At 36.8% G+C, this 25315-nt stretch overlaps 1 protein-coding gene across 11 annotated transcripts in view; it reads right to left on the reverse strand.

Annotated features, from left to right (window-relative positions):
- The window catches only part of MAST4 (microtubule associated serine/threonine kinase family member 4), a 254427-nt gene that overhangs the window by 40677 nt on the left and 188435 nt on the right, over positions 1–25315 (reverse strand). For 8 of the 11 annotated variants that reach the window (XM_060761581.2, XM_060761579.2, XM_060761584.2 and 5 more), the window contains 7 exons: positions 21905–21993; positions 13344–13413; positions 9969–9989; positions 7468–7546; positions 6151–6308; positions 2934–3009; positions 1737–1946 (listed from right to left, as the gene is read on the reverse strand). In XM_060761581.2, the coding sequence (XP_060617564.2) occupies positions 1737–1946; positions 2934–3009; positions 6151–6308; positions 7468–7546; positions 9969–9989; positions 13344–13413; positions 21905–21993 (703 nt within the window). The remainder of the gene's footprint in view (positions 1–1736; positions 1947–2933; positions 3010–6150; positions 6309–7467; positions 7547–9968; positions 9990–13343; positions 13414–21904; positions 21994–25315) is intronic. The other 3 variants (XM_060761582.2, XM_060761580.2, XM_060761591.2) reach the window with 1 other exon arrangement.

The following is a 25315-nucleotide window of genomic DNA, read 5'->3' on the forward strand; positions in this document are numbered from 1 at the left end:
ATTAAACTCAAATTGACCTTGACCTTAGAAGCACAAAAATGTCAGCTAAATCAAGCTCCTCAAATGCCTTGCGAATTTCCCTGGCCTTGCAAAGAAATCACAATGTGCCAAACAGCAGGAGACCCAGATATCCACTGAATGTCACAGCTGGGAACTGACAAGAAATGCATCATCAGAAACCCAAAGTGTGTTCCCACAATTTAGTTCCAACCAACAGCAGGCTTCTCTGCAAGGATTTATGTTTGAAATGAACAGTCAATGTGGTACAAAAGAGTTTTCATACTTGGAAATAAAGGATACAGAAATGAAAACCACAAAAGCTCAGTTTGAGGCCAAATATATTGCTTACAAGAAGGCTTTGGACTCACTGCCTCCTCCAACCCACTTTAATGACAACAGAATCATCCAATGAACTCAGATCATTATTATATCATCACCATTCTTAAAAAAACTAAGGCAACATTTAAATACATAGTTCTCTTTGCTATCAGTTAATAATGCACAATGACACATATTCAATAGTTTCCCAATTTGCAGTGCATACATAATAGACTATGCTGAGGGACTGAAAGCTTATATAATGCTTGTGTTAAAGTTCTGCACCATCTAGCGCTTCTTCATATGTATCCAACTAACAAGTTTACATGTGAAATGCTCCCTGAATGTTAAAATCTTCAGTTTTTGTCATATTTTTTTAAAAGTAAAATGTCGCAGCATAACAGCCCCCTGGTGCCACAGTGGATTAAACCACTGAGCTGCTGAACTTGTTGACCAAAGATCGGTGTTTCGAATCCAGGAAGCGGGGTGAGCTCCCACTGTTAGGCCCAGCTTCTGTGAACCTAGCAGTTTGAAAACATGCAAATGTGAGTAGATCAATAGGTACTGCTTCAGCGCTCCATGTGGTCATGCCAGCCACATGACCTTGGAGGTGTCTATGGACAACGCCGATTCCTGGGCTTAGAAATGGAGATGAGCACCAACCCCCCAGAGTCGGATATGACGCGACTTAATATCAGGAGAGAACCTTTACCTTTTTAAACTGACAGTCACTACCCAGAAACATCAGGTTGTTTTTTTTTTAAAAAAAGGTCCATAATAATCTAACTGTGACCACTGCTTGTTTATGCCACTAGAGCAGGTTTTCTCTTTCTTTCTTTTCATTAAAAGAGAACCTTGGAGTCCTTTTAGATCTCTTTTTATTCCCTGAGTGAAAATCACACATAATATGTATATTTTAAAAAAACTACGTAAGCTTGATGAATCTTAGGATGCAGGTGTTGTAAAACCTTGCCAGCATCCATCTTTGAGATAATCAGCATAATAATAATGCAACTTATACAACATTTTAAATGTCCTTTTAGGTCCTTTTGTTCTGCATCTCACTTCTGCAAACAGACTGGCCAAAATTAAACTAGGAGGAATCGATAGATAAAATTAAACCAGGAAATTGCATTACTTTTCAGCAAGAGCGGAAAACAAAAGATTTCACCTGAGACACAGAGAGAGTTTATTAAATCACAATCTAGGATAACATAAGCCAAAAGTTCATGTGCTTTACAAACCCATGGAGGTCCCTTAAGCAGCAGCAAAGATCACTGATCTTAAAGACCACTTAAGGAATTACCTGTTTTCAGGTTTTTATTTTGTAAGCCAATGGTCATAAATATCTTCAGAAATAGATTTTCTGAATCCAATATATCTCCCCAATTTCTAAATAATCTTTATGTGGTTCTTACCTCTTGTAGCAGTTTATCCAATTTGTGCTGTAATTCAAAGAAATATCGTGAAGTGATGAGACCCTGATGAGATTTATCCAAGCAATCACGAGCCAGCTCAATGATCTGATGGTGGGTGAAACTGAGCACTCCATCTGCCAAGGGAAGGACGTTGTCAGGAGAATGGCTGGTAATAATCTCCTGAAGCCGTTCTTCCATCTGAGCAGTAGCCTATAGAAGAGAAGTCATTACGTTTCATCAGTATATTGTAAATCATGCTTTTAAATTAACACCCTTGCAAGTCAAAAGTTTGTATTTTAGCTCATGAACTATTATTATATGGTGTGCATTATTTTTTAATAATTAGTAATAACACAACAACTATTTTCAAACTCAAAACATTTCAGAGATAACAATTCCACAAAATATCAGTATACATGACTTTCAGGGACAGGTTTGAAGGTATAAGGAGGACTCTTTTTGTTTAGAAAATATTCAGGAATAAAGTTTATGCAAGTTCAATGGTATTAGACACTTCACTTCCACACAAAAGTCTGTCAGCACCTTCTTTTCTTTTAAGGTTGTTTACATTCCCCATTGGGTCTCCTGGTGGCTGCTGAACTTGCTCACTGAAAGGTTGGCACTGGTGGTTCGAATCTGGGGAGCGGGGTGAGCTCCTGCTGTTAGGTCCAGAATCTGGGGAGCAAAGTAAGCTCCCACTGTTAGGCCCAGCTTCTGCCAACCTAGCAGTTTGAAAACATGCAAGTGTGAATAGATCAATAGGTACAGCTTCTGTGGGAAGGTAATGGCGCTGCATGCAGTCAAGCTGGCCACATGACCTTGGAGGTGTCTAGAGGCAACGCCAGCTGTTTGGCTTAGAAATGGAAATGAGCACCACCCTCCAGATTCAGAGACGACTAGACTTAATGTCAGGGGAAACATTTACCTTTACATTATCCAAAAATCCTCTAGAAAGTTAGGCTCACTGAAAAAACTGTAGCATGGGAAGTGAACAGAAGGTCTCTGGGTCAGCTGAATGAATAACTAATTTATAGAAATATTGATGTTTTAATATAAATATTGATGCTTTATAAGGATTTTTGATTTTGAAAAGTGAATTTGATATTTCAAATACAATAAAACATACTGGTTTTAGAATATGGATTTTGTATCCATATTCTAGATAGTGTATAGTGTACATTGAATAGTCTTTATTACCTTTGGGAATCTTTCTTTATATACATGGTTCATCATAATTATTTCATGGTCACAGCAGGCAGGAGAACGTCCAGGGCTGCAAGTAAAGAAAAATATGCTCAAATCTAATCTTGAGTGAACTGAAAATAAGATTTTAAATATATATGTAATGTCTTCTGCACAGTCAGAATAATTAATGCAACAGACAAAGAAATACTGCAGTGTAGACAGTTTCTATCTATTGTACCTCAGTGATACTCCTTGCTATTCTGCTTCTCACCTGGTTTTCGTATTTTCCCTGTCCCAAACAGTTTGCCACTATTCTGTGGTTACCAAGCACAATCTATGCTCATTGGACTGCTTTGACAGCCTTTCTTCTTCAGTTATTTTTTTCTATCTTTTTTTCCTTTTAAAAACTAGAAAATCCCTTAAGCTTGCTGTGACATGTCCCGTCAGAAAAATACTCTTTCACAGGTAACTTTGTCACCCATTTGATGGAACCTTGTCTTATATTTTGATAGCTCTGTGCCTGAACTTGGACTTTATTTGAACTTGATTGCTTCTGGACTGCCCTTTCCTGACTTACTTGTTTTCTGATTGGACTATGTCTTGATCAGGCTTTGCTAAACTCTGTGACTTTTGCCATTGGGGTATTTTCAGTTCAAACTCTTAGCTTGAACCCTTCATTATTTCTGGAGCCCACATGGTCTGAAACAGGGAGCACGGATTTTTCACTACACAAGAACACTACTCCCAGCACAAAGTTATAGAAATGGAAATAATAATAATGCCTAATTTTAAAAATGAAATTTTCGTCTTCCCTCATAGCCCAAGAGAGTATGACTTGCCCAAAGTCATCCAGTGGGTTTACATGGCTGAGTGGCAATTTGAACCATGGTCTCCAGTGTCCTGGTCCAACACTCAGACCAGTAAACCATACAACTTACTAATAAATAAAAATATATCCAGGTATACATTCATGTTATTTTGAACTTCATATAGATATGATTAAATTTATCTATATGAATACCTGAATACTAGTTGGGGATGAAGATATGAAAATGACAAGTCTGACATCATGATTCTTGTGCAAAAGTTCCAATACTAACGAAAATGTGTACTCCTACTTAGCAGACTAAAACAATGGAAGCTAAAGAAAAGCTCTTCTTGCACTTTGCAAGTTTGAAAAAAGAACAATTTAAAGAAATCAGTTGGGATTCAGTTCATTCCTAATTTGTAATTGATCTAAGTGTTTTAATGAATAGTCTTGTGACCCCTTAAAGACTTAACAGGGATGACAGGGCAGAACATGAGGGCGGAAATCATGTTAAGCAAGTTATGTACTTGAGTAATACTGAATTATGTCTCCATATTATCTCTTTAAACATGTGGTACTGTTTAAACTGTCTCAGTGGTCTTCATTGTTTTTCAGTACACTCCCAAGTGAGATGAAGAACAGCATATACATTTAATAAATGGGGCAAAGCAGTTCTTTTGTTGCAGATGTCATGGATTAGGCACTTGATGTGAGCAATGAAGGAAACAATTTACGTGGGAACTAAAATGTTTACAGAAAGGTTTTAATGAACTGGGAAAACAGGTTCTAGTATAAACACATCAATAAATCCTTATCACCAGTCAACAGTTTTCTGAACTTGACCCTATACGATTAAGTTTGCAGGAAAAGGTTGCAAGGTACTGAAACATGTGACACAGCTCAGAGATTCCTGGATTAAACAGATTATCTAAATTCATTTCGGTCTGGTTTCAGGCCTAGTTTTGGGATAAAAAAAAAAGCTTTGGTCATCTTGGTGGATAATCTAGACAGGGAACTAAACAGCTGGTGTGTGTCCCTAATGGTTCTGCTAGATCTCTCAAAAACTTTCAATTACCATTGACTAAAGTGTCCTTCTGGGCCACCTCATTGGGATTCCACATGGAAGGTGTTTACAATGGCTCTGGTCCTTCCTGCCTGAATAAAAAGGTTTTAGCCTGCTGCCAGAAGAGCAGCAAGGAGGGGGCCATTCTGGCTTCCTTGGGCAGGGAGTTCCAGAGTCAAGGGGCAGCCACTGAGAAGATCTCCTCTCTCATTCCCACCAACCAAGCTTGAGATGGAGGTGGGACCAAGAGAAGAGCCTCTCCTGAAGATCTCAGGGCCCTGACAGATACGCAGAAGGGGCTGTGGTTAGCCAATAGCCTGGACCTGGACCGTTCCGTGGGGCTGCATTTGAACAGTGTTCAGAAACATCACTTAGTTCAAAGAACTCCAGCCAGAGTATTTAGTGAGAACTACAGTATTTCCTTGTTAAAACAGCTCCACTGTTTGCCAGTTTGGAAAAACCACATCTTTTTGTATGCACCTGCTCTCAAGCACAGTTGGTCTGACATAAAAGAGGACCATCTTGATGGCTGTCACTCGATGGTGGGACTTCATGCCTGGAGAGCCAGGACGGCCACCTTCTTGTTGTCCTTAGTCAACAGTTTTAAAAGAATGGGCTAGGGGGTGGTGTATTGTTGTAAACTGTGGTGTTCTTAAAAGCTTTTTAATCTTTTAATTGCATGTTATTCTTTTAACTACATATTTGGCTTTAATATTGTGACTAGTTCAATTCTATCTTAGTGATCACTTGTTTAATTTTTTTAAAGCTCCGTATAATACTGTAACGAGTTACGACTTATATGTCTGCCTAGTCTGCACAAGTCAGAATAAGGTTAACAATGCAACTCACTGTATTATTATACAAGGCAGTTATCCTGCAAATTCCAGGTAATGAACCAAGCTTATAGATCATGAATACAACGTTTGTTAAAAATGCAATATCAAAGTATGAATGAAGAAAAAACTTTCACTAAATTGAAATTTCTGTAAACATAAGACTGTTGTAAATTTAAGAATTTTAAATCATTTATCTGCCACACATCAGATTTTAAAAATAGGGAAAGCATTTCTACTGATGCATCCAAAATTTGAAAAACATTAAATTTGGGAACTACTGAACCGGAAATTATAAATCTAATTGTAAAGGACATGATAGAAACACAACTGTGTTTCGGATTAATGGAAGAATTCTCAGATGTAAATGTGAATTTTAAATAGCCACATTAAGACAAATCACTACTACTACTTCTTGCACTGAAGCATAACAATGCTATGTTGAGATGTGCCTGTAAAAGTCCCAATTTCCCACAGATGACTTACATTCATATACAACGTCTGCTTCCAGACAGACTAACCCACCTGAGGCTTCTCGATCGCGGCCGCATTTGAGTGGTCCTACACCTATTATCACTGGCAATGCTTTCAGTTGTGCAGAAATGTTTAGATAAAAAATGTAGTTCATCAGGTGTTGGTTGATATGGTAACTGGTGTAACTTCTCTTGGGAAGAACAGGATGACTGCAACAAACAGATGGAACATTAATTTCTGACACAGCTTGGAACTACCTGAAACATTTCCACTGATTAGAATGCCTTCCTTGTCTTTAAGCTTTCAGAACACAGAAAATAAATAAATCTATGTATTTATTTACTTCATTTATACCCCGCCTTTCTCCTCCTAAGGATACTTAAGGCAGCTTAGAATTCTGGTACAATTAAATGCTGGTAAAATCAACAGTAAAAACAATAACATACCCCCTATTAAAATGGTTAATAACCAGTCAATAAACACATTAAAACAGTAAACAGATTAAACCATATAAAGTATGTAGTTCCATTTGTACAAGATTCTTGTTCATAATCCATATTCAAACCGTGTTGAGGCCTGTAGTCACTTAGTTTTTGAATGCTTGCAAGCAAAACCATGTCTTTAACTTTTTTCTAAAAACTAGAAGGGATGAGGCCTGCCTGATGTCACTGGGGAGTTCCACGGCCGAGGGGTCACCACTGAGAAAGCTCTGTCTCTCGTCCCCACCAATCACACTTGCAAAGAGCAGAGCCTCCCCAGATAATCTTAAAGTTTTAGTAAGCTCATACGAGGGCATATGTATGAGCCTAAATTGTAACTTTGGATGTCTAAAAAGTCAAAATATTGCACAAATATCTTTTATTTTATCTGTATATGCACAGATGCAGAACATACTCATGAAGACTCTTTCATTTATATTATAGTTATCCTGAATATTTAAATAAGGATACCTATAATATATGATAAGATTATATGATAAGATTTTCAGCAAGTACTTGGGATTACTGAGGAAAAATTTAAGTGCTTGCTGAAAATCTTATCAGAGTATATGATAAGATCTCTACTCATGGGCGTTATTATCTTCTAGTGAATTAATTCACCATTAAGTCATACTACTATTACTTCTCAGACTGCACACATGTACAAGTATGGAGTACTGCTCACAAAGCTGTTCCTTGCACTTTCAACCAATATTATATTCAGAATTATAGTCTAAACTTCAGTACTATTAAAAGCCTACAGGCAGAGTGCGTGGAAAATTTATTTTTAACCCATAAATTATGGCAGAAGTCCAAGTAAAAAAAACATATAAGGGCTAATGGAACCTCAGAGTCCAATATAATGAGTGATTTCTTTACAGCCACTTACTGAAACTGTTGAACTGGGAGTATTTGTACCATAACCAGAGGAGGGGAGAGATGCCAGTGACCAACGTCGTCCATCCGTCCTGTTTGAAATTTGAGATTTCGATAAGTATGACAATTTCAAAATTATTATCAAAAATGAAAATCATGGATTAAAACCAACTCACAAGCACATTTTATACAAGCACTTATTTAAAATAATAAAATATTCATGATATAGGCTATTATGTAATATTTAATAAAGGAAAATGATTAAAATAAAGTAATAAAATATTAATAAGGAACAAAATTAAATAAATGTTTATTCAAAATAAAAAACAATCTGACTCTGAATGAGAGAAATTATAACACTGAACAGCCAATGAAAACTGATGTACAACCTTGATGGCCTACTAAATGCAATATATATAGGGCAATACTTAAAATGCACCCTGGCTTATAGACATTTAACATGTAGAAATATTTTGGTAATATATTTTAGTTGAAGGGAAAAGTGTGGGAGATTTTTAAGCTCTGCTATACAGAACCAACATTCAGACAAAATCTTGCCAACTCCTTTTTTATAGCTAGACTGGACCTGAATAGTTTGTTCACCTAACATGTTTATCTGTTGCTAGTGCTCACAATTCCCTTGCCAACAAGTAAAACCACCCACGCATGATTGACTGCAGGCTCTCATAGTCTATAACTTACCAGACTAGAATAACAGTACAGACAAAAAAAAAGGGGGGGGGGGGAGGAGGATAGTCAACATGCAAAGCAAATCACTGACAAACCATAGATTCCAAATCAAGCCATGCCCCTGCTTCGTATGGGTGACAAACTAAGGATTATGTAAGAAGAACATAAACATTCACAAACTTTGCAAGAAAAAAAGCATGCTGGAGATACATTCACAGTAATCCATATGCCTATTCTCTCCCTGTGTGTGCTACTCCCTCACATACAAGGTAAAGGTAAAGGTTTTTCCCTAGCATTATGTCCACTCGTGTCCAACTGTGGGGGTTGGTGCTAATCTCAATTTCTAAGCTGAAGATATGCATCCAAGGTCATGTGCCCGGAATGACTGCATAGAGCACTGTTACCTTCCCGCCGGAGCAGTACCTATTGACCTACTCACATTTCCATGTTTTCAAACTGCTACATTGGCAGAAGCTGGGGCTAACAGCGGGAGCTCACGCCACTCCTCAGATTAGAACCTGCGACCTTTCGGTTAGCAATTTCAGGAGCTTAGCGGTTTAACCCACTGTGCCACCAGAGACTCCTCTCACATACAAAACTGGCTAAATTCAATGAAAGACACAAATACAGGAACTGGAACAGCTATAGTTTCTACTTGGACTAGTTGTAATGATAGATTCATTCTAAATAGGCATTCAGTGCAATGAGAATGAATGGGCAAACTTTTTAGAAAGGAAGCCGCATGCCAGGCCCAGGGGAGGGGAGGCCGAGGACAGTTGGAATGGGGGTGGGAGGCTAGGGGTCAGTTGGCACAAGGGGGAAGGGCAGCCACATGTGCCTGCAGGGTCCTCATCTTGGCAGGAAGAAGAGGAGGACTTGATACATGGCTGCACAGAGCTCTTGGGAGGGTGTGGCACATGGCTGCGCATTAGCTCTCAGGAGAGTTCTGCACAGCCGCGTGTGACTGGAAGGGCCTGCCGAGAGGAGAGTATGACACTCAGAGCCCAGGACATCTGCATCTGGCCTGGAGTCCTGGGTTTGCTCATGTCTGTTGCAGAGGAAAAGTAGTCAAAAGCAGGTTTACATGCCATGGCAGTACTGCAGGGGACAAGTTGAAAGTGATGTGCCTGATTGATGCCACCCTGCTCCACTTGCATTCCTTATTTGTGATTAACAGGAACCTGCCATCTTCAAGTCTGAATCTGCTCATGACATTTTCTCTTATGAAAGGGTACAAGCAAGTGCTGCAGTAAAGGCACTCCCTTCCCATGGCTGCTTCCTTGTGCTGTTTCCCAAGGTTGATGACAGGCATTTTGAATTTTGTAGTTCAACTGAGCTCATTGAATCCAGATTTCATCAAGCATGCACATGCAAATGAAGCATTTAAAAAATCAAAATATAATGATGAATTAAAAGAGCTAGCTAGCATGGTGTAATGATTTGAACACAGGAGTAGGACTCTGGAAAATAGGGCCCAAACCCCAACTCAGCCTGGAAACTAACTGGGTAACCTTGGGAAAGACGAAGGCAGAGGCAAACCCTGTCTGAACAAATCTTGCCAAGAAAACCTTGTGATAGGATTGCCTTAGGGTTGCCATAAGCTGGAAATGGCTTGAAGGCAAACAACAGCAACAGCAATGATGAATCACATGGCTAACAATAAAAAGTGCAGATCTCCCAGATTCTTTAAGCAAGACTGTTTTCAGGTCATGGGGGACATTGGTAATATTTTCTAGTTAGCTGGCAACAGTAGTCAGCCAATATAAAATATATAATCAAATACATAAACCACAGAAATGAATAATGTAATATCACAACAGTTACCTTTCATTTCGATGCCCATGGCTGCATTGTAATTAGACCAAGCATGTTTTTATAAAAACACAAATGAAGCAATAACTGTATACATATAAGTGTACAATAATGTTCAAAAAGTATCAAAATATATAGAGACTTAATTCTTACTTACAATATTACAAGTTGTACAAAAAATACACAATTGCATGATGTGATTTTCTAAATGTTTCTACCATTCCAAGTCTATTCCTATCATTCAATAAATAAGCACACAAACTGCCTCCTCTCCCTCCGATATTAATTTCTATACAAGTTTGCATATTTAATAATATTTTGACATGGTGTGCAATGAAAACGTTAACATTACTGAAAACTACAAGGAAAACCACTGAATGATAAATTAAAATACTTAAAATCAAAGATTAGAAATAGTAGTCAATTTGGGAAGGCCTGCCTGAAAGGTTGATATTTAACAGGCAGTTGAGGCCTCCTGCACAATTTATACATTGCTAGTGAAATGATAGTAAAATCTGCAATAAGGCTTTGACAAAATGGTGCCAGAAAGACTGAAGTCACAATTTTCACAGGATATACCTTGTTATGTGTCCAGAAAAGGCCACCAGAGAAACAAGGAGATGTGATTGTACCAAGCATGCTCTAGTATTACGTCAGTGATAATACATCCTGAACTCTTCTTATTAACATTTGGTTGCCATTTCAAAATTTCAGCAAAGAACAGTGTGTTTAATAAATGGTCTAATCTGCCCTCAATGTTAGGATGCTGCTTTTATAAACTCTGCCTCCCCTTTCACCTACAGTTTATATGTGTGTGTGTGTGTGTGTGTGTGTGTGTGCAAGTATGTATATTCTATGGTTCGAGCACCAAAACCCACTTTTTTCTTAGCATGTAATCCTAATATCTTTATCGTAGCATCCTCCTACAGTAACAGGAATTTCACTTGTCAAAGGGTAATAATGCAGTTGAGAATTGCAGGAACTGTACTGAAAGAGTGGCAGTCTGCCACATCAAGCATGCTCACTGAGCAGTGAAAACAAATTACTAAAGAGTACATGTTGCGTAAGAACTGATTCAGTCCAGAACAGAGGAGGAAAGGGTTCGGTTTTTTGTTTTTGCTGTAACTGCACTGCAAATTATTATTCCTGAATATGAAGTGTTGTTGATGCAAACAAAATAATGGAGCAGAATTTGAAGAGAGGATATGAGTACAGGCAGTCCTCAAGTTACAAACAAGATTTGTTTGTAAGTTGGAATAGATACATTTTAAAGTGTTACTTCAGCAAGCCGGCCAGCCAGCCATATATATCTCCATTTCCATCTCCATCTCCATCTCCATCTCCATCTCCATCTCCATCTCCATCTCTATGTGCTTTGGATAGTATAGGGAAGGGTTAACAGCCCTGTGGTGTTTGTTTTGCAGTCTGTGTCTATAGACCAGTGGTTCTCAACCTGTGGGTCCCCAGGTGTTTTTGCCTACAACTCCCAGTAATCCCAGCCAGTTTACCAGCCGTTACATCTGGGGATCCACAGGTTGAGAACCACTGCCCTAGAATGATAGTATAATAGAGTTGGAAGAATCCACATGGGCCAACCCCCTGCCATCCAGGAAAAGCACAAAGTACCTCTGTTCAGAAGATTTCACCTCACTTTCTGTCCCTGTGGTAAGTGAATTTTGAAAAAAAAATGGTTTGTTGTGGAAACAACAAAACCAGGTTTATTTTTGGTCCAAAAGCTTTAGTGGAGACAGAGACACCTTTCCCCCATGATAACTCTTTCAGGAGTGAATTTCCCTTCTTAAAAGTAGATTTATCTCACTTCTTGTTTTTTTCACTCTGGTTCTTAACTATGAGTCGTTTGTCAGTCAGATGTTTGTAACTTGGAGACTGTCTGTATATAAATGTGAGTGAAGAATCAGAATTTTTCACAGTAATGAGTCGTGCTAAAATCAATGGAACTTGCAAATCATAATTTAGTGTGGGTCTGCTTCAAGCATGATTAAATTGGATTTAACTCTTACACTAATTGTATGACAGATTTCTTTGGATTTTCAAATAAACCTAATAGGAAAATGTAACAGTCTGTTGAGACATTAATTTTTGTGACTTCTCTATGACCCTTCTTAATAGTTCTTCGCATAGATATTCAGACTTCTTTGGCTTTTTAATTTCTCTTGACCACAGTTAGCAAGGATCATAGACAGAAAGGGAAGGATACCTTGTGATCATTTGGACATGAGACTGTGGTTAATATTGCTACTTTAACTAATAGCGAAAGTAGGATCAATATCCAATCTAAAGCAGTTCTAATGCTCAACATTCCAGCTATAACATTATCTTGCACTCTGCTTAGAAGAGTTGAGGGAAAGCATCGCAAGCCTATTCTCATTATCTCTACATACAGAAGCAAAGAGAAGGAATTAACATCTTAACATAGCTCACTTGTCAGACTGGGTATTTCTGTATACTGTACTTCGAAAACAAAAATTTAAAACATTCACTTTGCTCAAGAATATAGTTTTTGTTCTCTCTGAATGCAGCACAGTGCCTGTTATTGAATTCATAGGTAAATGCAGACACATGTTTCTGATTGTCCAGATATTTCAGATAACTGTAAGATCTCTTTAATCAATGATTATTCCCTAAGACGTTTCTCTGCCCTAGTTGTCCTTTCAGAAATTTAAGTGTTGTTGCTTTAATGTCCCAACCTGTTTAGCACTTTGACTCATTTTGAAATACTGGCTTTCCTTTCCTTTCTATCTTTTAGGCACTGTTTTGTTCATCATTCTATTGAAAGCAACCTTCCTTTTGGTGACTCATTATTTTGCCTCAAAACTTCATTGAAGGTGCTACAGAATGGCAAGGCAGTGACCGCCTCTTCTGACCTGCTCCCATAGCTACTGTGCTCCACTCAGGTTGGCTCTCTCAATGTATTAAGAAACCAAGGACTCACAGAAGTAGATAGCCTCTTCAGTATGAAAAAGAATACAATATGTGACAAAATCCTCTCAATATACCATCATCAAATTTAATGAGTGAGATATATTAGAATTTTAATAGGTGTCAAATACATTCACTAGTACAATTCTGAAACCCTGGTTCACAAACTTCTGCATGTTTGTACACTCACTTTCCTGCCGTTTTAAAAATAAAGAGCCTTCACTGACGATGAAGGAGGCAAACAGGTTTCCTACAGAATATAATTACTTATATTGATCTATTGTTACAGTAAGAATTGAAAAAAATGTTTCAAAGATCAACAAAACCTTGATTATATTTTAATAAAATCTACTGCTTATGACTCTTCCAAGCATTGTTATTAAAATATATGAATACAGTATGATATTCATATGTTTTAATTATGGCACATTGAACACACCCTCCTACCTTCGTGCAAAAGAAAAATGAGCCGAAGCACTAGGAGAGAAGTTTCTGGGACTGTCTTGAGGGCTGCTTCCTGTTGAGAAAACAAAAAGAAAAATATTAAGAATAAAAATATTTAATTTGAAAAGCTCTACATAGCAAACCTGAGTAGAAATTCCTGACAAACTAATATATTTGTTATTTATTATTAATAATTTGTATATTACCCAATGTTTTGCAAATGGTGTAACCCTCAAATTTTATAATAGTATTGTTGTTTTGGACTTACCTACTGAAATGAGTTGTGTAGTAAATGCTCCAGATGAGTAAACGAGAATGGGAAATTGTCTGTAAATTAGCAATCCAGTACATATGGGGAGGGGGTCTTACAACAGAGGATAAAACGAAAGAATATGCTTTGTGGTACCTTAAAAACTAAAATCTGGATTTTAATTCACTTCCTGAAATGCGTACGTGCGGGACCTAGAGACCTATGGAACTTCTTATCCATATTTACAGAACTTTCAATCCAAACAGTACGCCTGGGTTCTCTTTCCTTTCAAGAGTGTATTATCTGTGTTCAGGCTGAGCTGCTATTTTCTAACATTTCTTATAGTTTGTAAAACAGTTTCCATCATATGGTAATACTATGGAAAAAGAAGTATTATGGGAAAAGCAAAAAGGATAGGTAAAACGAAAGGAGGACAGGTGAATCCCCCCCAAGTTATTTACCAATGTACCATAGTGATCTGAACTAAGAGGACCAGGAAGGCTGAAATACAATAGCTCATTAGCCCATTTAAGGATCTTCCACATGTATATCCTGCTCCCTCATATATCCAGGCAATACTGGTTCTCAAAATTGTAACCTACCATCAAATTTCTCGTTTCAGTTTCAGATATTACATTTGAAAAACAGAATATAATTTTAAGGGTTTTTGTTTCCAAAGCTAACATACAAAGTATGCAGCTTTCTGTATGCAATATATGACACAAAACATTCAAAGAATACATTCTAACATCCTTTGCTCAATATTCTCCCTACTTTTTGTTACTACTATATTCTATCTACCTTTTTGTTACTACTACTCATTCTATCTGCCAAAAAGTACAGAATGAGAATTAGATGGAAAGTTATTCCCAAGTCTGGTAAGACCAGGATATGGAGGGGTGATCTTAAATGATATGAAGATGTGACTGCTCACTGTGAAGAGGACATTTCCTTTGGGGGCTTGTTACTTTCTCACATTAGACCACTCAACCTGCTGCTGAACACTGAGAAAGCTTGGCAGACAGCTGTTGAGGGAAAGTTCACCAATATTCTAGCCTGCCTGTGTCTCTCAGCATGCGTAATTAGAACATGTGTGCTGTCTAGAGGGGAAACACAAAGGGGACACAAGCAAAAATCTTGTTTTTATGAGCACTGGTGCCTGTCAAGAAATACATAATATTCTTTCCACAAAACATTTTGATAAGGCTGTACAGCAATACATAGAAATAAGATGTTTTTTAGTTTTTTAAAGTTATGTTGTCACACACAAACATGGTATGCTTAACATTTGAGTAATTTAAATGCACAATAACATATTATCAAAGGAATCTACTAATACATTGCAGGATGTTACAAATCAACAAACTATTAGAGGAAAAGATGTTGGATTTCTACTATAAAATGTTTAAGAAGTCAACTATAATTATTTCATTGCCCCCTTTTTCAAACTAATCTGAAACTCTGGGTAAAGAGTCAAGTCGGCCCTCCATATCCACTCACTGCTTGAAAATATTTGTTTAAAAAAAAAACAAAAGCAAACCTTGATTTTGCCATTTAATATAAGGGACACCATTTTACGCCATTGTTCATAATGGGACTTGAGCATCCATATTTTTGGTATCCACAGGAATGTCCTGGAACCAAGCCCCCAGGAGATACCAAAGTGTTGACCACATATTTTGGAAAATGTACAGTTATAATACATATCAATATAAATCAATCCTTTTTTTTGCAAAAACCTGTACTCTCTTTTTTCAATGGTGGATTTTTCTTTCTTGGATAGCAGTAAGGAGGCTACCCACAGATTACACTAGTGCCTAGGAAGGGTTTATTCTTCAGAACCAAGCTGAATATATTTTCAGTTCCACTGAGTATGTACTGGAGCATTAGTTTTTCCTATTGTCTCATGAGCCAAGGTGTTGCTTTAACAAATTCTTTCCATGTCCAATTCTTCAACATATTCCTCTATCTTGTTACAATTATTCTGTTGCTCAAGACAGGCTTGGAGAGGTAGATAATTGCAAGAAGGCAAAATCTTTTCTACAGGAGATACAAAAACCAACAGACCGTAATTGAAAGAAAAGCACAACACTGTGGCCCTAATTTGAGGAAGAACACAATTTGTTCTCATTCTTAATTAGTAGTAAATAAATCAAAGAACAAATTGGCTGATTATACAGTTTTGACTGAACTTCTTGTTCCCATAATATATTAAATATGGTTTTTGGGGAATGTATTAATTGTGTTAACAAAATATAACCATATTTTAAGAGGAAAATGCATGTGGCTTGCAGCTCTAATGGACTTTACAAGATGAAAAAAACCCCTTAGAAAATGTAGTTAGGAAAAAATAAATAGAGTCATAAAGATAACAAAAAGAAAGAAATCTTTCCAGCAAAAAATAATATGCCTGACGAATGCACTGACTGTATAATTACTTGATTTATTTATTTAAATAAATAAATTGAACTTCAACCTTCAAATGTTAAAAAGTCTGCAGTACCCTTTAGGGGAATGGTTCCCAACCTTTGGTCCTCCATGTATTTTGAACTTCAGCTGGTAAATTTTAGACTTCAGCTTGTAAACTAGCTGGGATTTCTGAGAGTTGAATTCCAAAACACCTGGAGGACCAAAGGTTGGGAACCAATGCTTTAGTGACCTGTGTGAGTATTCAAATGCATCAAAATAATCACCACAAATCCCCCAAGACAATAGAGAACATAATCCAACTGCTATGGATTTAAGGTGTGGCATTCTAGAAAAACAAGAAACATTATAGTTTGAGTTCTATCTGTGACCTTCATAACTCACAGCATTTCTCGCAACACTTGTCCACCTATCTACAAGTCAATACCTCTGAGGCATTCAAATGAAAATTGGAAGAAGTTTATTCTCTGCCCATATGTGCACTGCTTGCTTATTACTCAAATCCTGCTGTTCCCAGGGATCCACTGGCTGTTTTGATATTTCATATGCTATTGAGAATAGTATTGACATTTATGGCCTGATAAAGCTGACTGGTGGGGTCAGCCATTATATAGATAATTAACACTACAATCTCCACTACAATCTGTCAATTTAATGTTGACAATAGTTTATCAGCATTTCCAAAAAATAATGTATTTAACAGAAACATAGAATGGGCTGTGTGCATTGCTGTTGATAGAAATAAATAGTCATAAAGTTTTGAAGAACATTTTTCCCCATGCACGAATATTCTTTTAAGAATCAAGGGAGTTCAAGATTAATTATATCATGCTCTTTTGAAACTCCAGATAGATTATAGATGCAATCTCAGTTGGAAACCTTGTTATAACAACTTGACAGCTGCCTTAAATGCCTCTCGGCAATTGCCATCATAGCCAAAGATCATACCAATGAGCATGCGAATGTCATTTTTTTCTTATTTTGGTATAATCCAGTTATAAAAACTGAATTTATAATTCTGGCAATTGTCCAAAAAGTTATAGCCTCATTGCTTTTCCTCCTTAGAATGAGACTAGTTACACAGCTTTGTAGCAAAATAATTGTCAAGGAACTGCCAAATGATATATGGGAAAGAATTTAGAAATAAGTTGAAGACATGCAGATATTTGATTCATGCCAGGCCAACCTACCAGAGAACATGAGAAAACTCAACTGCAGAAGAGAGCTTCCTATTTATTAAATCTGATTGTTTATCAGAAGACACAGTTCTTCTTCCAAGCAAGGAAAATTATTGCCCTTTCACCAGAAGGTTTTGTGTCGGTAGGACACAATTACATATTTCTTTGCTTTGAAGACATTTGTGATTTTCAGTCTGTAAGTCAAGCTATCTAAAGTTATGGGAAGTGGTGTTGAAGGAAATTTTGTTTAATAAAAAAATACATAACTGCTAACATACTGCCATTATTAATATAGCTCACTTGATCTATATTATATCTTTGAAAGAAAGAAAGCATACAGATCAGGAATGGCAAAATAAATAAATTCAAACAAGTGATGATCTGGATATATAAAAATATGAAACATAGGTCCACGATATATTTATTATTTGTTTATTTATATTTCACTTTTCTTCTAAAATGATTGGTGGTGGTTCTTATTAATGTTTTTTTAACCCTTAACACACATGATAATGTTCACCTAACATAATTTAGTAAAAAGAAATGAGAGATTACTGTGTCATTCTGAATTATAGTTAAGAATGGAATGCAACCTTTATGCAGAAAACTGGAATCGACTACAAAATAACATATTTTATAAGCACAAATAAAACACACATACATATACACCCTCATCATTAAGTCAACCAAGTCCATCAATAAGTAAAGTACACTTTAAAAATGGAATTTAAAACCTAACTCCAAAATCCCTGATGCTGCCTGCCTGCAATGTTGTCAGGTTAAAACCTCTGCAAATGTTAGGATCTAATGTATCTACAAACTCCACCCAGGTTTATGAAGAAAGAGAGAAGTAATAGTAATTTAGTGTTCCAAGAAAAAGGAACAGAATGTGGACCTGATCTGGAGAGGATCAGAAGATGATCATAAATCCTCAAAATGGACCAGTCTAAATAATACTTGTTCCACCCCACAATTCCCCTGTTCAAAATGAAATAAGAGTGATCTCAAATGCACGCATTTTAAATTCCCACTTTAAGGATTTCAGACAACAAAATACTTATTTCACAGTAGATGCTTCTATCACTGGCTGTTGAGAGCAGCTGCCTACCAAACAACAATGCTGCATAGGCATATAATCTTATCTTTTTGGAAATATAATAATCTGATAGTTATTTCATTGACAGTATGTCTGATTTAGTGCTTGCTTTAGACTAAGCTAGAATTGGTGTAAACAAGATGAGGATGACCCAGTTCCTCTATTCCATTTCACCTCATTCCAGGTCACCTCATTCCAGGTTTGAAGTGACCAGGTGTACGTTTGCAGAATTAAGTCCTGTGTGTCAGACATGCAGGTTCCTTGAGATGTCAGATCTGGTCATGTTAACACATGCTTTAGTTACAATCCTGTTTGTATTACTGACTGAATGCGGTCTGGTTGGGATTCCCTTTGAGAAGATATCTTGGAAACCTCATCTGGTACAAAGATACTCAGACAGATTGTTAACCGAAGGGTGGCTACAGGGATAGAGCTACCAAACTACAGTCTCTTAAAGCCTAGAAATTTGTTATATTTCTTCACAATACTATTTGGATTATGCAAAATTCAACACATTAACAATTGCTTTTTGTGTAGCACTGTGTTTTATCCTTCCCACAATTTTGTATAGTAACTACTCTTCTGAGAGAACCAATGGAATGTTTATAGTGCTAGACTTGAAATAGCATATATTTCGCCAGGCGAACCTGGATTACTCTTAAATCATAACAAATCTACCTTTAGGGTTACTCTTCTGCTCCTCCCTCAACCAGTTCCAAAACAATAATAAAAATAAAGCTGCCTACATATGCCACCTTCCTTATCAATAGTCTCCTCACTTTCTATCCCTGTGACAACTGGATTTTGAAAAAAATGGCTTATTGTAGAAACAAGGATTGGTGATAAAACTTCAGACATCTTTCCCCCATGATAACTCTTCCAGAAGTTAATTTCTCTTCCTAGGGGTAGATTTCTTTTACTTCCTATTGTCTTACCCCCCCTTTCTTAACTATGAGTCATTTGTAAGTCAGATGTTCGATGTTTGGAACTCACGACCTGTCTGTACTGTTTCGTTTGTATCTATAGTCTTATTTTTAACCCTCTGTTTTAAACTACTTTTAATTGTATTTCCAGTTTAAATATATTTTAACCTTTGTATGATGTAAATGTTTAACTTGTTTTATAACTTTTGTAAACTGCCTTGGGTCCCAGATTAGGGAAAATATGAGATAGCAAAGCAAACAGCAATAGCAACAATATATGCACAACTATGGCATTTTAAACTCTGAAAATTGGACAGTACCCAAATATGGCAATATTTTCTAGAGTAAAACAATATTATTTAGAGCAGTGGTTCTCAGCCTGTGGGTCCCCAGGTGTTTTGACCTTCAACTCCCAGAAACCTAGCAGCTGGTAAACTGGCTGGGATTTCTGGAAGGACCTTTCCACACAGCTCTATATTCCAGAATATCAAGGCAGAAAATCCCACATTATCTGAATGTGGACTCAGATAACCCACTTCAAAGCAGATATTGTGGGATTTCCTGCCTTGATGTTCTGGGATATAGGGCTGTGTGGAAGGGTCCTGAGTTGTAGGCCAAAACACCTGGGACCCACAGGTGGAGAACCATTGATTTAGCATAAAAGAAACCTATAGATTTTAAATAAAGTCTTGTTTTCTCATATGGAAATGAACAATGCAATTGATGACTGGAATGGCTCCTGAAAGATGCCTTTGGATTGTGTGATTTTAATTAACTGATTTAATGTTTATATGTTTTAATTATTGCTTTTAATGTATATGTTGTATTATCTTATGTATATATGGTGTCGAATTGTGCCTGTTTTGTGAGCTGCCCTGAGTTCCCTTTGAAGTGAGAAGAGCAGGAAATAAATGCAGTAAATAAACAAACAAACAAATCAATAAGAAATGCTATAAAATATCACATACATTGTCACTTGATTGGACACTTTACATTATTATTCTAAACAGACCATTCTTGCTGCACCTTTACTCTTTCAAGACAGTTTTAGTATGAAGTTCTATATAGAACAAATAAATAAATAACTTAACTGAATTAATAAGAAAAGATAGAAAGCGCAGGAGAGATGTATGTGTAGATGTAGGCATAGACATGAAAGAAAAACTCAGGGGAGAGGGTGTAATGGTTCAAGTGGTCCTTGTATCTGACATTTATAAGCCATAAATGGGAAGTGTCAGCACAAGAGTTCTTATTTTCCTTACATTGATACTAGAAATTCTGATTTCTGCTTAGCATTTTAATAACACGTTTGATGCAGACATCTAAAAGAAGTATGTTACATCTCTACTGGTGTTGTAAAATAAGCACAAGACATAACCATGTATTTTTTTCACTGCAATTTTATTTTGAAAAGAGTGGATTATATCAGTAAATCCATTCAATACATAAAGTTCTTCAATTGTTTTATGTAATACCATTTTTGTAGGTGTTGACAAGCTACTCTGTACTTGCTGACATTGGTAAACATAGTTCTGGAAGTCTGCTGTCAGCATTAATGAGGTACCTAGTATTCAAAACTGTTCTTCCCTATTGGAATAGCTTTTCAAATGTTCTGGAAAGCATTGGTAGAGATTCGCTCAAAATACAAAAAAAATGTGCCAGCAGAAACAGCATTCACGCCACCAAACAGATTTTCCCATTAACACCATATCCAGAATGTTTAATTACTATTTTGCTTATTATAAGAAAGAAGGATAAGTGGTATGTATGATTTTAAAATAGTTGAAATGTTCCCAGGTGCTGCCTATCCACAATCATTTCAAGTTCTGTACTACCATCTCTTCTCATTTGTACCCTAGAGGTTTCTCATATTCCCCATCTGGCTTCACCCTTAGTACTTAGCCAGCAAGATAATCTCAGTCTCATTTTTTTCAACTCATTTTTTGGGGTTAACAACAACCCCAAAATAGTAATACTATGATCATTAATATTTCATTATTTTCATTATACAGATTTAAAACATTTATAAATTATATGCATAGATAAACATTAAAAACATTTATCTCAACATTAAAATACACTGTTTAAAACCGTCTCGATTATCCGAATCGAACCTATTTGGCATGGTAAGGTTTTCTATCAATGGCTTATTGCACTGTCCCAAAAGCTTGGTCCCACAGCCAAGTTTTTACCATCCTTCTGAAGGACAGGAGGGAGGGGGCCAATCTAATCTCACCAGGAAGGGAGTTCCATACCCTATCAATCAGATCATGGGATTTTGTGGAAACTAACATACGTATTGTCCTCCAACCAACAATAATAGAAAGCCAATATGGTGCAATGGTTGAGCACTGGACTATAACTCTGTAGACCAGGACTGAATTCCACACCTGGCCATCAAAACCACTGTGGTGGCCTTGGCCAAGCTACACACACTTCAGTTCCAGAGAAACTTTAGGGTCACCATATATAGTAAGTGACCTAATCTAGTTTGATTGAAAAAATTAGGACAAAAGATCTGAAAAAAGGAAAAAGAAATCCATCAAATCAACTCATATAATTAAAAATTAATACTACAGCTATGATTCACATATTTTATGCCATTCCAGAAGAATATTAGGAATATTGTTTAAATGCGATATCTGTTTTTGTTTTTTAAATAATAAAATGTATGAAAATAATAAGATTACCTGCATGAGCGGATAGTGGTGAATGTGGCCGGGGCATAGCAGGTGACTGGCCATTGCATATCAAACTTTTTCTATTACTTGTCCGGCAACTATAGGAAGAGAAGAAAAGACCTAAAGTTAGAGGCTAATATAAACTATAAAATTTTATTTGCTTAGTTGTTATTCACATATTCAGCACATACATTGTTTATCTAATGCTCTTCCCCTTTTTAGCCCAAAAAGGTTTTCTCAATACTTTATTGAACACTCTGAATAGTAAAGAACTATACAACATGTTTCATGTAAAGAGGGACTGCAACCTATATATTAGCAGACAAAATGTATCAAGGTTTATTGCAATCCCATTTTAAATGCAGTTATTACCCAGAAAATAAATTCACCTGCCACTGTTACATTACATAACTAATATGAACATTTTGTCTGACACAGAACAATAGTCTTGTTCATAATTATATATCAAAAAAGAGAATCATTCACAACTTCTATTCACCCTGTGTATTTGTGTTTACTCCAATAATTTATCTGTCTTATACTAATTAAAAATTTAATTATTGAGGCAAATTTCACATCTGTGCCTTTTTGTAAATAGACCAGGCATATCCTACCTACTAAGATAAATGTGTTTCTTCACTCATACATTTTTCATCTCAAGCACTTCTAATCATTATTTTTCTCCATTACAGGTAATGATGACAGGAATGGAAAACTCATACATCTACCGCTACAGATTTTCTTAAAATGTATACATTGTTGTGTAACTATACTCAAGTACACAATGAATGCTCTCTACCATCATAAAATAACATGTATACATTATGTAACTGAAGCTAATGGAAATGTGCACCAAAAATTTAATTATTCTAGACGTTTTAAAAGGAAAAGTATCATATTTACTGCAAACATGAGAAGCTTGTATTGAATCTAAGTCTTAGTGGCAGTAGCTCTCCAGAAAGTTATTTTGAGGACTTTCCCACACTTGCTACATGACCATTTTTCAACTGACAATGTCAAACTGAACCTGGGACATTCTGCAGTCAAATAACATGCTCTACCAGTGAGCTATGGTGTCTTCCAACACCTCACAAACAGCCACACACACAAAGCTGGGAATAGTCCATAGACAATAAAAATAATTTGTTCATCAAGAACCTTCTGATTAAGTCTCCTGAATACCATGTTGCAAGAAAGGTGGGTTATGAACTAAATAAATACAAAGTAACAGGGAAAGGATGGGCACATATCAGTTCAGAACTTACAGGGACATAGTTTTAGGGAAACACATCAACTGAGCTGAATCAATCTCAGAAAGATGATGTAATAAAAAGAATTATATGTGATTTGAAACCAGCTGGAACTAGAACGTTTAACAAAAGACAGGAACTCCCAATCCCCATCATGCCCAGCCAGCACTGGCAATTATCAGGAACAATGAACAATATTAAAATAGTCCAACAGCTTCTGGGAGGACACCAGATGTCATTCAGTCACAACATGACTAAAACCGCCCTACATGTCTTCCTAGGTTTTTAAGTAAATGGAAGTACTTGTGCTAACTCATTAAGGAGCTACATTCTATGCAAGTAAGGTTTCCAAACACATACCTTTCTTCACAGCAACCATCTTTCATATGGGAAACAGCCAATTATTTTTACCACCCCATGAGTCAATTGTAAATTATAATGTTGCTATTAGGATTATATTTATTTATAATCTGCCATTTTACAATCCAGGACTCAAGTTGGCCTACAAGATTAAAACAGATACTGCCTCAAAACTAACTTGATGCAGAAATTAAAAATGTAATCAACCAAACAACTGTATTAAATTAAAAACAAAGCAATTAAAGAAACAACAAATAGACATGAGTATACATTGTAAAAAACCCTTTCCCTCTGAGCAATCATCCATCAAAAGCTTACTAAAACAAAAGTGATACCAAGGAAGATGCCAGTTTCACTGCTCTAGGAAGGGAATCCCAGAGCTTGGCAGGAGACACTAAAAAGACCCTTTCCTATGTTCCTACCAGAACTGCACCAGAGTGATGGGGCGTTTTGGACTTCCCTGAAACATCTCAAAACAAGGCATATGAGCTAATATGGTCCTTCAGATAGCCTAGTCCTTAATCATATAGGGCTTAATAACACATAGCTAGTGTTCTGAGTTGTTTTCAGAAATACACTGACAGCAATAGCAACAGGGTTGTATGTTTCTTACAGCAATCCCAGCTGATTATCCAGCAGATGTTCTTTGGTCCAAATGAAATTTCTAAACACTCTCCAAAGGGAGTCCACATACATTATGTGTGTGTGTACCTTCAAATTATCTGTCAATTTAAAACAACCCCATTAATTTCATAGTAATACAAATAGGATGCAACTATGGCATGTGTCACCATGACCAGAGCCAATGTCTCTAAAAATGAACACAGCTGATGCACAACTCATAACTGCAAAAACATTCCCAAAACTTGAACTTCCCATTGTGTATTCTAAGTTGAATCCAGGAGTACACGGTAGCTGTAAACCTGCATCTTTGGGAGGCTGTAACCCCTAAGCACATATTGAATCCCTATTCCCCGACATGCTTTCTGACTAAGAGCATATCTGTCCTGTCTGTATGGGTTTCAATTTGTCCACCCTCATCCAATCTATTGTTCATGCTTGACATCACTTTAGAAGAGGGGGTGGCAGGATTTAAGGGGAAACTAAAATGATCTATATTGAAAAGGAAAGTACAAACAGAACTTGAAAATTAGTTGCAAAAAAAGTAAATAGTCATCTACAGTGAGGTATAGTATGTCAAGGTTTGTACTGTTTTGTATTGCTAACTATATGATTAAAAAAGGACATTAGTTTAGAACTGAGACAGCTTCCTTGGATTGAGGAGAAAAGGAGTAACACAGCTTGGTATCACCACATACAGATGACACCAGATCTACAAACTCTGAACGAGCTCTTCCAGCACTATCACATGCATGTTAAACAGTATGGAGGACAAAATCAGATTCTTATTGACCCCACAGGCTAATAGGATGACATTCTGGATCTGCCTTTCCTCAAAGGGATGAAGCCACTGAAAAAATTGCACCTCATATCCTATCTCAGTAGGACAGCACAAGATCACGGTGAATGGTACTGAAAGTTACTGAGAGATCCAGCAGAGTTAACTGAAAACCTACTGTCCAGTTCCTGGTATCTGTCATTCACTTAAGGGATTCACTTAACCATGAAGCCAACAGGAAGTTGAAGGTTACCTGGAAAGGCAAAGAGCTCGAACACTGTTCCCATCCTAAATATCTTGGTGTCACCTTAGACCAAACACCAACATTTAGGAAACATTGTATGAACACCAAACACAAAGTAGCTGCACGCAATAACATCCTGCGAAAATGTATTGGCAGCACATGGGGTG

This window comes from Anolis sagrei, chromosome 2, assembly GCF_037176765.1.
Source record: "Anolis sagrei isolate rAnoSag1 chromosome 2, rAnoSag1.mat, whole genome shotgun sequence".
Lineage (NCBI taxonomy): Eukaryota > Metazoa > Chordata > Lepidosauria > Squamata > Dactyloidae > Anolis > Anolis sagrei.